Source organism: Trichechus manatus, unplaced genomic scaffold, assembly GCF_000243295.1.
Source record: "Trichechus manatus latirostris isolate Lorelei unplaced genomic scaffold, TriManLat1.0 scaffold00026, whole genome shotgun sequence".
NCBI classification, from domain to species: Eukaryota; Metazoa; Chordata; class Mammalia; order Sirenia; family Trichechidae; genus Trichechus; species Trichechus manatus.
The window spans coordinates 6,576,012-6,592,670 of NW_004443962.1; the positions used below are offsets into that span (position 1 = coordinate 6,576,012).

A 16,659-nucleotide genomic window follows, 5' to 3' on the forward strand; every position below is an offset into this window, starting at 1 on the left:
ACTCCAAAAGAGCCAACTGTTCTGGAGGAGGGGCGGTTCTAGGAAGAGGCAGCATGGTGTTAAGCATAATTCTGTTCTGTGGTTGCGCTGTTTGTTTTTTTCATTTTTTAGGCTTGAGGCATAGGTAAACTGTGCTTTGTGTAGATAAGATATGGCTGTGCTTATGCAGAATGTACACACACATACACCCATTTAGTTACTATGTGTGATACATTCTGATATTTTCTATCATTTTTTTAAATTTACTTTATTTAGTGAAAATATATGCAGCAAAGGATATACCATTTCAACAATTCTACATGTTCAATTCAGTGATATTGTTTACTGTCTTCAAGTTGTATAATTGTTCTCATTATCCTCTTCCAAATTACTCCACCACCATTAACATAAACTCACTGCTCCCTAAGCTTCTCATCTAACCTTTCGAGATGCTGTTGTCAATTTGAGCCCACGTAGATAAATCTTTGAAAGAGCGCAACACTCAAGGCAGACATGCTTTACTAATTAAGCTAAACTATGGTTTGATTCAAAGCAGACTTCAGGGGAAAGTTTTGGTTTGAGGTCTAAGGTTTAGATTATCTCAGGGCAACAGCTTTGGGCGTTCATCCAGCTTCAATGGCACCAGGTCTGGACTCTATTGTATTCTATCATATTTTGTTTAAATGAATGTTCTGCTTACGATTTACTAATGGATCATTACTTGCATTTTGAAAAATGCCTTCAATGACACCTCCCCAAGTAGCCTTCCCCTGACATACCAGGCTGGATCAGGATTCCTCTGTTCAAGCACTCGCAAAACTCTTATTTTCCTGCAGAGCCCTCCTCACAATTTGTAATGTTTATGTCAGTTTCCCCCATCAGACCGTATGTTCCATGAGAGCAGGAAATGTGACAGTAATGGTCACTACTGTATCCTCACTGCACTGTGCTCAGTACATAAGTATTTGTGGAATGAATGAATGAATGAACAAATAAATGAAACTCACACTTAATGTGTTATTCCTCCCAGGAGTACTTACATTTGGAAATTCGAGGAATTAAATTTCTTGGACAGAGAAAATTGATGGGAGAAGGAGGTACAGAAACACTATCCTGATGTATTTAAGAGAGAATCTGATTTTATATATACAACCACTTTATAAAACCTTGGAGTCATTCTTTACTCTTCTCCCTCTCACTCCTGATCCATCATCAAATCCTGTCAGTTTTACATTTAAAATACATTCCGAATTCCAATACCCATCATCCCTGTCTACACACCATCATCTTCCAACAGGGATCATTACAATAGCCTCCTAATCTCCTTGCTGGTGCCCTTGCCTCCCTTAAGACAGTCACTCCTCTGTACGAAAGCTGCAGTGGTTAAGAGTTCCGCTGCTAACTGAAAGGTCGGCGGTTTGAACCTACCAGATGCGCCCCGGGAGAAAGATGTGGCAGTCGGCTTCCATAAAGATTACAGCCTTGAAAACCCTATGAGACAGTTCCACTCTGTCCGATAGGATCGCTATGAGTCGGAATGGACTCCAGGGCAACCGATTTTGTTTGTTTTCTGTACGGAAACCTCAAATGGCTTCCCATCTCAGAGTAAAAGCCTTCTTTACACTGGCTACCTTTTTTTTCTTCTCCATATAAGTTAACACTACCTAATGTGCCATATATTTTACTTGCTTTATTGTCTGGCTCCCCCTACTAGGATGTAAGCTCCACGAGGGCAGTGATTTTTGTTTTCGTTTGTTTACAAAAGTATCCTCAGCGTCTAAAACAATGCTCGGCATATGGTTGTCATTCAGTAAAATATTTACTGAATAAAATCCACAGGGCAACCCAAATAAACGCGCAATAATTAGGAAACGTAAATCTCTGACGTTCACTAACCCATCTCTTTCTAGTCTACAAGTATTTACCGAGGGCCTTTTACGTGTGGACATGGTGCTGGGCACCCTCAGTTTCAGTCTGACAGATGAATGGGTTCTCCTAAAAAGGTGATAGGTCTTCTCAGGGCAGTCCTCCTCACCGTCGGGGTCAAAGCGAAGGATGGAGGAAAGAATTTAAGTCATTTCTTGAAGGTATAAAGGACTAGAGAGGAGTAAGGAGGAAGAAAAAATAGGGAAAGGAACGACTCCTGCCTTCGCGCTCCCGGCCTTTCTTTTCCAGGCTAGGGTAGGATCCGAAAGTGAGTCTCCGTCCGCCTACTCCTGTGTGGTGGAAAGGAAAGATACTCCCATGTTCGCGAACCAACTCTAAGGGTCCAAGGCGGGGACAAGTCCCTTACTTCGGCCTCTACCTTTCCACCTACAGCACCCTAGGAATACGAAGCCGGTACCAAGCAAAGGTGTTTCTATGGCAACGCACAGCTTGGGGGACCTTTCAGTCTCCGCCTTTAGCTGGCTACCACTTTGACTTCCCCTGTTCCCAAATAATGCATGTTGCAGCTTATAAAGATGAAAGGACTTTGGTGAAGAATTGTAAGAGTGCTCTTGGATGTGACTTGTTTCAGTCAGAAGACGATTCCTGAAGCTTGTTTTTCTGGCGGTCGCGGAAGATGCCTAAATTGGGGGGCGGGGCAGAGAGGTGTTTATCCCACAAGGCAACGCGGCAGGTCTCAGATTTTCTTTTTCCGCCATCTTGGAGCCTGTGGAGGTGAGTGGAACTTCAGCAGCTGAAGTTTGGGTGTTAAATAACTTGGGTGGGCTCATCCGTACGCCTCGCGAGGCACCGGGGCAGCTCGGGGGCCCTGCCAGCCAGTGGTTTCTAAGCATTCCAGCAAGAGGGAGGACAGGATGGCAGAGATGCGGGGTTGATGGTGCTGGTTCCCTGACGTCTGGAGAACGGGTGCTCCCATAATCGGAGTTGATTCCTGACCAAAGCATAGTGCAGTAGGTGCACTTCGTTTGTTTATAGGTGCCGGTTTAAGGCAGTGGCTCCATTAGGTTGGGTTCAAGTCCGTTTTCTGTACACTTTTCTGCCTAGATAAACCCTCCTTGATAAGTCGTTTTTCCTGAATTTTTGTTTGCCGATCATGGCATGATTTTTCCCGGGGCTTCCTATTAGAATTTCTAGGAGATATTTCGTCAAGTGTATATTTTTGCCACCTTCGTTTTTCTTAATAGGAGCCCTGGTGGCGCAGTGGTTAAGCGCTTGGCTGCTAACCGAGAGGTTGGCAGTTCGAACCCGCCAGCCACTCGACGGGAGTAAGATGTGGCGGTTAGCTTCTGTAAAGATTACAGCCTTGGAAACCCTGTGGGACAGTTCTGCTGTGTCCTGTAGGGTCGCTAGGAGTCAGAATCGACTCGACGACAGTGGGTTTGGTTTTTTTTATTTCGTGAAGTGTATATTTGTGCCACCTTCGTTTTTCTTTGACTTCTGCATTTTTTCTCTTCACTTTGGAGTTTGCTTAGATAGCAAACGCTTTCTGTGAGGTTTGGCTGCCTTGACAGACTTTTTAATGTTTTCCCATACATGTCAAACAAAAAGGAATTTGTCTAACATGCTTAAGAAACGAGAGGGAACTTGGTGGGAAAGTTGCGTTGCAAGGTTGTGAACTGAGTCTTTTTTGTTTAAGGCCTGCTGGGAACAGGACTTCTAAACCGACAAATATGTCTGGAAGGTATGAGCTTTAAATATAATTGCTTTTGTATTTGTAGTCTTTTGTTTATTAGAAGTGAATCTAAATATGAGTTTAAACAGACCAGAAAAATTAGGTATTTGCTTAGATGACTTGAGTGGGTGGGTGGGGTGTCAAATTATACTGGTGGTTTGTTGAGGTTTAACAATACCTTTTAACAGCTTACGGTTAATGTTATATATTTTGTGTATCTTAGGCTCTGGTCCAAGGCCATTTTTGCTGGCTATAAACGGGGTCTCCGGAACCAGAGGGAGCACACAGCTCTTCTGAAAATTGAAGGTGTTTATGCCCGAGATGAAACTGAATTCTATTTAGGCAAGAGATGTGCTTATGTGTACAAAGCAAAGAAGTAAGTTTATAATATTGTTATGCTTTTGAGTTTTTAATTAAGATCTGCCCTAGTTTTCTATGAAAGAAAAATAAAGCATAGATGTTGATAAAGTAATTGATTGTACTGTGGCTTCTTCTGAAGTCTTTAAGGAATTTCACAGGGTGTTGTAGAAGGATGTTAGTTTTGTGGATGATGTTGGATTTCGGTAACTTCAGCACATAGAAAACTTACAGCTGCTCTTGTTTCAAAACAAAAACAAAACCACCAAACCTGTTCCCTTCGAGTCAATTGCAATTCATAGGAACCCTAAAGGAGGAAACTAATCCCAAATTGTGTGATGCTTACAAGAGTTTATAGAGCACTTTCTGTGTACCTTAATTCATTTAGTTGATTTCCTAAAATTACATGGTTTATACGTGTTTAAAGATATTATGTGTCTAGAGCAGTGGTTCTTAATCCTGGATTCTTCATCCACCTCAGGCCAATTAAGATCTCTGGGTCTGGGTACATACTGTCATCCTTCCCCACCACCACAGCTAGAGTAAGCCTTTAAAATTATAAATCAGATCACATGTACATTGCTCAAACTCCAATGGCTCCTCATCTCATTCAATAAAAGCCAAAGTCCTTAAGGGACCTTTAATACCCTTTGCCATCAGCCCCCATACTTCCTTTCTGATCCTAGCGAGGAATCACCTCCCCCCACCCACGCCCCGCCGCTGGGTCTCTCTTCTGTCTTCCAGCAAACCAAGCAAACTCTCTCCTCAGATTTTTAACGCGTTGCCATGAGTCAGAATCAACTCAACAGCAACAGGTTTTTTTTGTTTGGTTGCCTCTGGAATGGTCTTCACTAGATAAGTGTATGGCTTGTTCCCTCACCTGGTGCTTTATTCCAGTGTCACTGCAGTGAAACCTTTCATTGACTACTTAAAATTGCAAACAGTTTTTCCCTCTCACCACATGGAAACATCCTCCTGCTTCTTGGAAACATCCTCCTGCTTCTTCGCCCCCTTTGTTTTCTCCCCCCACCCCACATTGCAGGTGTTAACCGTCTAACATCCTACATATTTTACTTATTTGTTTATTATTGGGTTAGCCTGTAAAAAGGATTTCTGTAAACTGCAATATGCGTAGCCTTTATAAAAGTGTCTGGTATACAGTAGGTACTCGATAAGTATGGATTAAATGAATGGAGCCCAGGCATAATTTTTTTGTTTTTTGCTTTAAGTTGATTAAGTGGGCAACCAGGGTTGAGAGCCACTGGTCTAAAGGCTACCGTGAGTTTGTATTAAACTTTATTCGTTGTTGGAGTTCTCATGCACTTTCCACTTCTCTTTAAATCAGCAACACAGTGACTCCTGGTGGCAAACCTAACAAAACCAGAGTAATCTGGGGAAAGGTAACTCGCGCCCATGGAAACAGTGGCATGGTTCGTGCCAAATTTCGAAGCAACCTTCCTGCTAAGGCCATTGGACACAGAATCCGTGTGGTAAGTAAAATTATTACCAAACTAGCCCTCTGCTTAGTCAAATTGCTCAAGGGGTTGGGATTTGATCTCTAAGGGCCATTTCTACTACTGTGATTCTACTTAGTACAATGTCACTAGTAGATAATGCTGCAAAATTAGTGGCCACAGTTTAAATGGTAAGTAGCGTGGAACTGTTGGTGTATCAAAAAAGAAGGTGAAGGCAAAGTGTTCAGTGAGTTGTGCTTAGATTGCAGAATTTACTAAAGCTGCCTGGGGAAAAAGTAGTATTTAATAACTTCCCTCAAAGATGTTTATTGGACACTAAAGTAGGTGCTGGAAAATAAATCACGCCTTTTCTCTGGCATAATTCTTAAGAATATTCTCCCATCTCTTCATCTTCAGTGCGAGTCTTACTAGAAGAATAGATACTATTAGCCTTATTTTACAGATGAAGAGAGTTGATAGTCACTTTTCCTAGGCCCCAGGACTCTGACCCAAGTAAGTTAGGAGAAGATGGGAAGGGATTTGTCCATATTGTGGTACTTGATAACATTTGTAAATTTGTATGTAATGTTCACCTAATGTTTTGTGTTCTTTTTCCCACCAGATGCTGTATCCCTCAAGGATTTAAACTTATTTGAGAAGTAAATAAATAAAATTGCGCATTTGTTACTCTCTTACATTTTTCTTAAATGTTTTAAACCCTTTTCTCTAAATTAAATTACTATATGCTTAAAATGCACATTTTAATAGAGAAAGGACTATTTTGGGGTTGACTGATAATTTCACAGGGAAACTGTAGCGCTGTATGTCAGTGGAATTACAGAAATTTAGAAGATAACTTGTCGGGGGGTTTTAATGAGAAGAGAATAGGATGGGAGTCCCTTAATACAAGGCCTTACACAAAGGGGAGGTAGGTAAGCTTTGGTTGGATAGTGGAAAGGAGTATCTTGAAAGTTTTCATGGTGATGGAGCACCTGAACCCAGCGTTTGAATAACTTGGACAAATGGAGAAACGGTGTATTCCAGGAAGCATGTAACCAGGGTGTGCGGGGGCATTGTAGTTAAGTGGATTCCAATCCGTGGGACCCAATGTATGTCAGTAGAATTGTGCTCCATAGAATTTTCAGTGGCTGATTTTATTGGATGTAGATTTATCGCCAGGCTTTTCTTCCACTACCCAGGGGTTCCCTGGTTTACTATATGTACAGGTCACTTCTTCATTAGATTGAGTCAGTGAAAGAAACTTAGTGTATTTTCATGACCTCTTAAAAGCACTTGTAATAGTATCTATTCACTATAGATTGGTTGGTAAATTTGTGACTTGGGAATTGGGAGGGAACGGAGATAGTATTGAAGGGTTTTGGCAGCGCTTTTATAGGCTTAGATGGGCTATCGTTGGGTTTTTTGACAACAAAGCATTCTAGAATATGAGTATTATGTAAAAAACTGTTGAGCGGAATAAGACCACACGATTCTACCTCAGAAACAGATGTTTAATCCTGTGGTGTATGGGGTTTAGGATTAGTGCCTAGACAGTAGCTTTCTTTGGCTTCATGTTGTAGTAAAGTGCAGAATTGAGCTATATTAGCATTTTACAAAGGAAAGTGAACAGGGCTGTAAAATGTTTTAAATCTGAAAATGTGCTGAAGTGTAAAATTTGCACTCATGCTTCAGTTTGTGGTATGATTCGTGAAGATTTTCAGTTGAGGGCTCAGTAGCAGCTAGGCCCTTGCTTTTACTAACAACAGATTTTGACATTCCACTGAAAACGTCAAGTAACTGAGTTCGTCAAACCAAGCCAGTTTTGAAATGTGTACTTGGGTTCTTTGAGAAGCAGATGGCAAGAACAGATTAGATATGCCACAGATTTTTTGTAGAATTAAGGGGAGGGAGCTTGAGAAGTTGAGATCTGACATCTTTGAAGGAGAGGGTGAAGGAAAGGATTGGGTACACAGTGCGATTGTAAGTAAGGTTCAAGCCAGAGTTGCTATTGGAGGAGTCCAATCCTTCACTGAAACAGGCTTGCCTTCGTATTCCTGCTATGCTCAGTCTGTGGCAACAGTTTGTGTGGCCTCAGGCAGTGAGGTGGATTCTAAGGAACTCTCCAGGATATCTGAGCATGCCACAAGTTGAAAGTTTGGTGATTAGAGTCCTAAAGAAACAGCTTGGAAAATTGAGTCAAGGGCAGAAAGTCTTGGACCTACTTAAGTAACATTTAGGTATCTTCTCCCATATAAAAAAGCCACCTTAATCTGACCCAAAATCAACCGAAGGTGTCATTGTGCTGGTTAAATAGAATGGTCAGTACCCTTGAGGTGATCAGAGATTGAGGCATGTAAAGAAATTCTTATATAAACCTATCAGGAGGGTATTTCAGAAAAGGAAAAATGCCCCTTAAGTTTTATATGAACAGAAAAGTCATTTGAGGAACTGTTCAAACTGAGTCACTGGGTGTGACCCGTAGGTAGGGAATGATGGGAAAGTAAGTCTAGAAAATTAATGATTATGAAAGATATTGTATACCATTCTAAGGACTTTAGATTTAACATTGTGATTGAATTGTCACTCTAGAACTTGACTCACAGGGGTGACCAGATTCATATTTTAGAAAAATCTCAATGGCATCCTAGCATAAGCTGAAGGAGGGGGAAACCAGGTAGGCCTTGCAGTCTTAACAGATTTTTGCACACTGAAATAGAGCAAGTTATGTAAATGTTAACTGTAGAATTTTAGAGCCAGTTGATTGTGGAGAAGAGGCTTCAAGGATAACATGTTCCTAGCTTAGGTGGCTGGGTGAATAGTGGTGCATTTATGGAGTTGGGGAGTCAGGAAATATTGCTGGTTTAGTGGGGAAAGAGCCGATGCGTTGGAGAAAGCTATAGGATGTTGACATGTGAACATGTCCTGAAGGGTAGGTTGATATTTCAGGTCTGGATCAGGAACATAGGAAAGAAATCTTACGTGTCGCCTTTGTTGGAGTTGAGTGATATTCTGAGTGAGAGAGATGGAGAGAAATAGGCTCTGGATCAAAGCAGGGAAAAGCCTAAGAATCCTTAGGGTATCTTGAGTATATTTGTATAGTGGCAAACGAACCATGCATGCAAATAAATGCTCTTCTGAGGTGATGCTGCACTTGGAGAGGGTGCATTGTGCTTTTCTGCTTCTGTTTTGAGGAGCTCTCTTGTCTGTAGGCTATTGAAACAGCCCCTCCTCAGCATGGTACTTCTGTTCCAACTAGGAGCTTGAGGATGACTGGTTCCATTCTTTGTCCACAACCTGCGATTTCTTTGTGGTCCTCTTGTAGTTAAGAAAAAAAAAAACCGCTACTTGTGGGATGATAGACATTATCACATACGAGTTTACTCACTTGTAAAATGGTAGTAATTAAGCCTCACCCACCTTGTATCACTATTACCCTTGTGTATTACCCTTCATTGAGTTCTTGAGGATTTTCTGTTGTTCTTGACTACTCCCTACAATTCCTAGTACGGTAATTTACAATATTCAATTCCTGTTGAAGGACTGTTCCCAGCTCTTAGCTTTAACTTTCTGTTTTATGGGCTATATGGAGATTCTCCCAATTTTCAGTTTTTTATAGTTTCTTCTAGCTCAGTTTTGAAGATAAACCAAGAAAAACCCAAACCCGTTGCCTAAGCGACCCTATAGGGCTGGATAGAACTGTCCTGCAGGGGTTCCAAGGCTGTTATTACAGAAGCTGACTGCCACATCTTTCTCCGGCGGGGCGGCTGGTGGGTTCAAACCGCCTACATTTCAGTTAGTAGCTGAGCGCTTCACCACTGTGCCACCAGGGCTATTCTTTTTTTTTTAGAGGTAGAGTTTCCTTAATGGTAAGGATCTTCTCAATGTCTTCAGGGTTAGTGCAGTTGCAACTGGTTGGATAGAAGCCAAGGCATGGGGTTGAATAAAATGGTAAACTAAACTATGGGAATTGACTGAGAAATAAGCCTAAAATTAGTGACTCAAGAAGTAACAGTGGAAATTGTATCCCATTCACCTTTTATATAGAGCACTAAAGTATAAAAGTTTTTGCAGCTGTTTGTGTCAGCACCTTGCATGTAATGGGTACACATCTCTTCAGTGAATGACTGATACAAGGACTGAAAAACTGGCCCAGACATCCACACGGTCCCCCTACCATCCACATCTGTTAAGTCTTCACAGCCCAATCACGTGGGTCAGTAAACGGCATTTATTGGCCCTCTTCGCGTAACGAGACGCGATGGACGGGGTCGCCACCCTCATGTTCCGCGGTGAAGTTCGTACAGATGACGCCGGCCAATGGAAAAGCACCTTTCCTCTCCACCTGCCCCTGGCGGCGGGGGGCGGGGCTGGCGCCGGACGCGGAGGCGCCACGCACTCCATGGTAACGACGCTCGGCCCGAAGATGGCGGCCGAGTGGGGTGGAGGAGCGGGTTACCCGGGTTCAGGCCCGGGCCCAAGCGGGTGGCGCTGGAGCGGGTCTCTGTGGGTCCGAGGCGTTTTACTCCTCTTGGGCGGGCTCCGGGCAAGCACTACATCTTTTCCTGTCTTCTTGGGCAGCTCCCTTCCCTGCCGGCACCACGTCGCCGCTGACTCTGAGGTAGGGCGACGGATGGTCGGGAGTGGGCACTGTGAGGGTAAAGGCATCCGGGAGAGGCTGGCGTAGAGGGTAGTAACTGGGAGAAGGTGTTCTGGAGGAGAACGCGAAATTGGGACAGAGACAGAACTCTTGGCTGGGACCTGCTATCAACTCCCTTTCTGCTCCCAGCAAAGTGGCCGATTTACCCACTAGGCACTTAGAACGGCATCACTTTTCTGTGCGGAGGGCTTTCTTAGCAGGTAGCCCCAGAGGAGTGGTTTTCAAACTTAACGCATGTTTCAGAATCACCTGAAGGACTTGTTGAAACGTAGACTGTTGCCCCACTCCCCCACTTTCTGACTCAGGTCTGGGGTGGGTCCTCCTTGCATTTCAGGTTCCCAGATGATTGCTGATACGGCTGGTCCAAGGACCACACTTTGAGAACCACAGATCTAAAGGTTGGGAAGAAATTGATAGGAGGGCCGGACGAAGGTGTTGGAGTGATATTAGGGGTTCTCTGCAGACAGAATTCAGGTTATCTCGTTACTTTGCTTGCTTTACCTGTTCCGCAGCCCTGGAAGTGCCTGCCTTCTTCCACCCTATTTTCTCCCTGGCCGCGTTCTTTCGATCTCAGTCCAAGTCCCCTAACCTTACGGCAGCCTGCTGAAACTACCCCTGCAGAGTGTTCTTTGCATTTCTTTCTTTCTTTTTTTTATTATTGTGCTTTAAGTGAGAGTTTACAAGTCAAGTTAGTCTCCCATTACAAGAATTTATACATACATTGTTTTGTGACCCTAGTTGCTCTCCCTATAGTGTGACAGACAGCACAGTCTTCCTTTCCACTCCGGATTTCCCGTGTCCATTCACCCAGCTCCTGACCGGCTCTGCCTTCTCATCTCACTTCTGGACAGGAGCCGCCGATTTAGTCTCATATATCTACTTGAGCTAAGAAGCATACTCTTCACGAGTGTCATTTTATGTGTTCTTTGCATTTCACCACACATCTTATCTGTACTCGCTTCTAGTTAGATTGTAAAATTCCCTAGGGAATGGCTTGTGTCTTTGGTTCCTCCACAGTACTTGGCTCAGAGGTGGACCCACAGTAGACCTACAGTAAATATTTGAGGAAAGAAGGAACTGCACCTGGGGCAAGGCTGCCAGTTGTGGTTGGTTTTATAATTTGTTTTACGACTTTATCAGAAATAGGTGTCCTGGTGGCGCTGTGGTTAAGTGCTTGATTGAACCTCCAGCCGCTCCATGGAAGAAAGATGTGGCAGTCTGCTTCAGTAAAGATTTACAGCTTTGGAAACCATATGGGGAAGTTCTTCGTTGTCCTATGGAGTCACTATGAATCAGAATCGACTAGTCGGCAGTGGTTATGTGCTTTATCAGGAAAGGTTCACCTAGAAATTTTCAGTTCAGCCCAGAACTTTAAACTCACTCATTTTAGTGATAATTTCCAAAAATGTTGTGTGCATTCTGTTTATAATCATGTGTGCCGAAATATTAAGTTTGGAGTTTGTAGCTGCATTACACCTTTAATCATGGCACTGCCTTTTGGCTGAATTCATTTTTTTTTAAAAATTCCCACAAGGCCCTGACCTTTTCTCTTCGAATTTGGTTAAAATACGAGAAAGTAGTTCAAAGAACTGCAAAATCTTTGTGCTAGAAGGAATCTTAGTAGCTGTTTTCTTCTAGGGGTTGTTGCCAGTGTACAAATCTCTATCGTATACGTAAACGAATGAGTAATGCTGAGCTCCAGTAAAACTTTATTTTCAAAAACAGACTTCAAGCTGTATTTGGCCAGCAGACCTTGGCAATTGTTATAAATTTATTTACCAAGTCTTTACCTGTTATGGAGCCCTGGTGGCGCAGTGGTTAAGAGCTCGGCTGTTAACCAAAAGGTCGGCAGTTCGAATTGTTGTTGCAGATATATCTATCACATAATTTTTGCCAATTCAACTTTTTACAAGTGTACAATTTATTGACAGGAGTTACATTAATCGACTTTGCAACTTTACCCTTAATCTGTGTGATTTTTCAATCATCATAAACTGAAACTCAGTGCTCCATAAGCAATCACCTTCCCCTTTCCCATTCCCTCCCTCCCCTGGTAACCGCTAATAAACTTTGGTCTCTAGATATTTGCCTGTTCTTGTCTTTTTATATAAGTGAGGCCATACAATATTTGTCTTTTTGTGATGGATTTGTTTCACTCAGCATAATGTCTTCAAGCTCCATCCATGTTATAGCATGCATCAAGACTTCACTTCTCTTTTGGGCTGAATAGTATTGCATTGTATGTATGTACCACAGATTGTTTATCCATTCTTTCACGGATGGACATTTAGATTGTTTCCACCTTTTGGCTATTGTGAATAGTGCTGCAATGAGCATATATCTCTGCTTTCAAGTTCCTTGGGTGTATTCCTAACAGTGGAATCACTGAGTAATATGGTAGTTCTATTTTTAGTGTTTTGAGGAACCACCATGCTGTTTCCACAATGGCTGTACCATTTTACATTCTCACCAGCAATGGGTAAAGGTTCCAATTTCCCCACATCCTCACCAACATTTGTTATTTTCTGTGTGTGTGTTTTTTAAAAAGTCTTAGCCAACCATTAAAAAAAAAAAAAAAAACTGAACTCATTGATGTCAAGTTGATTCCGGCTCATAGAAACCCTACTGGACAGAGTAGAATTGCCCCAAGGGTTTCCAAGGAGCAGCTGGTGGGTTCAAACTTCTGACCTTTTGGTTAGCAGCGGTAGCACTTACCCACTACTTCACCAGGGCTCCATTAGTCATCCTAGGGGGATTGAAATGGTATCTCGTAGTGGTTTTGATTTGCATCTCTTTGATGGCTAATGTCATCTATCTGTGTCTTTATATTTAAAATGAGTTTCTTGTAGATGGCAAGTGTTGTATTTTTCACAAACAAGGAGCCCACACAAATAATGCACCCACACATACAATGAGCACAGCGTGCCTAGGAAGATAACGTGTGAGAGCTTTGCGTGGTTGGCAAAAAAAGTAGTAGCATAAGAACACGGTAGTTAGATCTTCCTCTGCCAACTAATCTGACAATCTCTGCTTTTTAATGGGAATATTTACTCCATTTACATTTAATATAATTATTGTCATGGTTGGATTTGACTTTGCAATTTAGCTATTTGATTTCTCTTTGTTTCATTTGACTATTTTGGTTCCTCTGTTTCTCCTTTGTATTCCATTTTGATTCTCTGTTGGCTTGTTGGCTATATCTTCTTGCCTTATTATTTTTTTACTCTAAATTTTTAACCTACAATAAAATGCACACTTTCTGAGTGTTTACGGTAGGAATTGTAATATGTATCTTGTTTTTATGACATACGCTTCAGGTTAATATTGTACTACTTCATGTTAAATGTAGGAACTTTTCAACAGTATATTTAATTTACACCCCGTTCGTTTTGCTGTTGTTGAAATATATATATATATATATCTATGTATTTATATGACATATGTAACATTGCATGTGTAATATATATTACATATGGTATATACCTCACATTTCTAATTTTTTCCTTTAATCAGTTATATGTCTCTAAAGAAATTAAAAGAGGAAAAGAAATATGTATATAATTGTGTTAGGGATCCCCAGGACCTCCTCCAGGTTTGGTAATTCACTAGAAGGACTCACAAGACTCAGCATGTAGTCCTGGTCATTCATAGCTAAGATTTATCACAGTGGAAGGATATAAAGCAAAATTAGCAAAGGGAAAAGGCTCAAGCAGCAAAGTAGGAGGGGTAGAGGAACCAGGTTTAAGCGTCCAAGAGCCCTCTCCCAGTGGAGTCACACAGGACACACTTAATTCCTACAGCAATGAGAACAGATGTGCAGTGTTATCTACTAGTGAAGTTCACCAGAGCCCCAGACTCCAGAGTTTTTATCAGGAATACTGACAGAGACACAATTTCAGACACTGAAATTCCAGACTCCCAGAAATAAGCAAGTGTTCAGCATAAGCCACATTGTTTCTACAAACAGTTTAGGCACAGTTTAGGCCATTCTTATCATTTAGGGAAGTTTTATATCAGTGTAGTGAAGTGTCTACCATTCAAGTTCCCAGACACCAGCCAAGGGCCAACTTTGCAAGCCAGCCTCTGTAAGGATAGCAGTCTCAGGCCTGCTATGTTATTTATTTTCTGAACAATAGGTTTTTTATATTTACCCATATATTTACATATGTACCATTCCCAGTAGTCTTTATTCCTTCTTACAGATCCAAGTTACCATCTGACCCTGAAGGATTTCCTTTAGCATTTCCTGTAGTAAAGGTCTGCTGGTGATTAATTTTTTAAATTTTTGTTTGTCTGAAGATGTCTGTATTTCCCCTTCATTTTTTAAGGCTAGTTTCATTGGATATAGTCCTCTGTGTTGAACTTCTTTCTTCTTTTAGTACTTTAAATATTTGTTCCATTGTCTTATGGTCTCCATGGTATTTTTTTTTTTTAATCTTTTTTTGAATATTTTATTGTGTTTCAGATGAAAGTTTATTCAGCAGATTGATTCTCATTCAACAATTCATACACAGATTGTTCCACAATGATATTGCTTACTATCCCTGCAATGTGTCAGCACTTGCACCATTTCCACCCCACCCGCCCTGTTTCCATCCATCCAGTTTCTGTGCCCCTCCTTCCCTTCTCATCTTTGCTTTTGAGTAAATGTTGACTGTTTGGTCTCATATAGTTGATTGTTTAAAGGAGCATATTCCTCACAGATGTTATTGATTATTTTTTAGGCCAGTCTGTTATTTGACTGAAAGGTGGCTTCTAGGAATGGCTTTAGTTCCAGGTTAGAAGGATATCTTAGGGTGATAAGCTAGGGGTTCCTCTAGTCTCTATTGATCCAGTAAGTTTGTTCTTTTTTATGAATTTGAGTTTTGTTCTACATTTTTCTCCCATTCTAAGCAGGACTTTCTATTGTGTCCCTGGTCAGAACAGTCAGTGGTGGTAGTTGGGCACCATCTAGTTCTTCTGGTCTCAGGGTAGAAGAGGCTGTGGTTCATGTGGGCCATTAGTCCTGTGGACTGATTTCTTCCTTGAGTCTTTGGTTTCCTTCACTCTCCTTTGTTGCAAATAGGAAGAGACTGATAGTTGTGTCTTGGATGGCTGCTCTCAAGCATTTAAGACCCCAGACTCTATTCACCAAACTAGAATGTAGAACATTATGAGCTAAGTTATGCCAGTTGACCTAGTTGTCCCACGAAACTATGGTCCTGAGGTTTCAAATCCAGTAAATCAATCCCATGAGATGTCTCCATGGTTTTTTGATGAGAAGTCAATGTCATTCATAGTTTTGTCCCCCTGTATATAATGTGTTTTTTTCTCTCGTTGCTTTCAAGATTTTCTCCTTATTTTCGGATTTCAGAAGTTTGACTATGATGTGGTTGTTTTTTGTTGTTTGTTTTTTTAAGATTTATCCTTCTTGAATCTGTAAAAGGAGCCCCTGGTGGTGCAGTAATTAAGCTCTCGGCTGCTAACCGAAAGGTGTGGTTCGAACCCACCAGCAGCTCTGCGGGAGAAAGATGTGGCAGTCTGCTTCTATGAAGATTACAACCTTGGAAACCCCATGGGGCAGTTATACTCTGTCTTATAGAGCCGCTATGAGTTGGAATTGACTCTATAGCAATGAGTTGGTTTTGGTTTGGTTGGACCGATAAGTAGATATCTTTTGCCAAGTTTGAAAAAAATTAGTTATTATTTTTTCAAATATATTATCTGTCCCATTCTTTTTCCTCTCTTTGTGGGACACTAATTACATATCTGTTAGGCTGGTTGGTATTGTCCCACAGTTCTCTGAGGTTCTGTTTAATTTTTTCAAGCTTCTTTTTCTCTTCTTCAGATCAGATAATTTTACTTAATTTATCTTCAAGTTCACTGACTCTTCTACTGTCTCCAATCAGCTTTTAATCCCTTCCAGTGAATTTTTCACTTTAGTTATTGTACTTTTTAGCTCTAGAATTTCCATTTGGTTCTTTTCTGTAGTTTTCTCTGCTAAGGTTCCCCATCTATTTATTCATTATGTATATATTTTCTATTAAGTCCCTGAAACTTTAAAAAAATTATTTTTTATGAAAATATACACAGCAAAACATACATCAGTTCAACAATTTCTATGTGTACAATTCAGTGACATTGATTACATGCTTCAAGTTGTGCATCCGTTCCTGCCTCCTTTTCCAAATTATTCCTCCATCATTAACATAAGCTCACGGCCCCCTAAGCTTCTCATCTAACCTTGCAAGTTGCTATTGTCAGTTTGATCACACATATAGATAATTCTTTAAGAGAGCACAATGCTCAACACAGACATTCTTTTTTTTCTTAATTGTACTTTAGATGAAGGTTTACAGAACAAACTAATTTCACATTAAACAGTTAGTACACATATCGTTCTGTGACGTTGGTTAACAACCCCACCACATGTTAGCACTCTCTCTTCTCAACCTTGGGTTCCCCATTACCGGCTTTCCTATCCCCTCCTGCCTTCTAGTCCTTGCCTCTGGGCTGGTGTGCCCCTTTAGTCTCATTTTGTTTTATGGGCCTGTCTAATCTTTGGCTGAAGGGTGAACCTCGGGAGTGACTTCATTACTGAGCTAAAATGGTGT

At 41.3% G+C, this 16,659-nt stretch overlaps 2 protein-coding genes across 2 annotated transcripts in view; both read left to right on the forward strand.

Moving 5' to 3' along the window:
• Positions 1 to 2,590: 2,590 nt before the first annotated feature.
• RPL35A (ribosomal protein L35a) lies at positions 2,591 to 6,104 on the forward strand. The gene is made up of 5 exons (XM_004373603.2): positions 2,591 to 2,640; positions 3,563 to 3,607; positions 3,822 to 3,974; positions 5,301 to 5,445; positions 6,032 to 6,104. Exons 2-5 carry the CDS (start codon positions 3,597 to 3,599, stop codon positions 6,053 to 6,055), a joined length of 333 nt encoding a protein of 110 aa, XP_004373660.1. The 5' UTR covers positions 2,591 to 2,640; positions 3,563 to 3,596; the 3' UTR covers positions 6,056 to 6,104.
• A 3,704-nt stretch (positions 6,105 to 9,808) lies between these two features.
• Positions 9,809 to 16,659, forward strand: part of LMLN (leishmanolysin like peptidase) — an 87,565-nt gene continuing 80,714 nt past the window's right edge. Inside the window, exon 1 of the mRNA XM_004373715.2 lies at positions 9,809 to 10,027. Coding sequence (XP_004373772.1) covers positions 9,809 to 10,027 — 219 coding nt within the window. The remainder of the gene's footprint in view (positions 10,028 to 16,659) is intronic.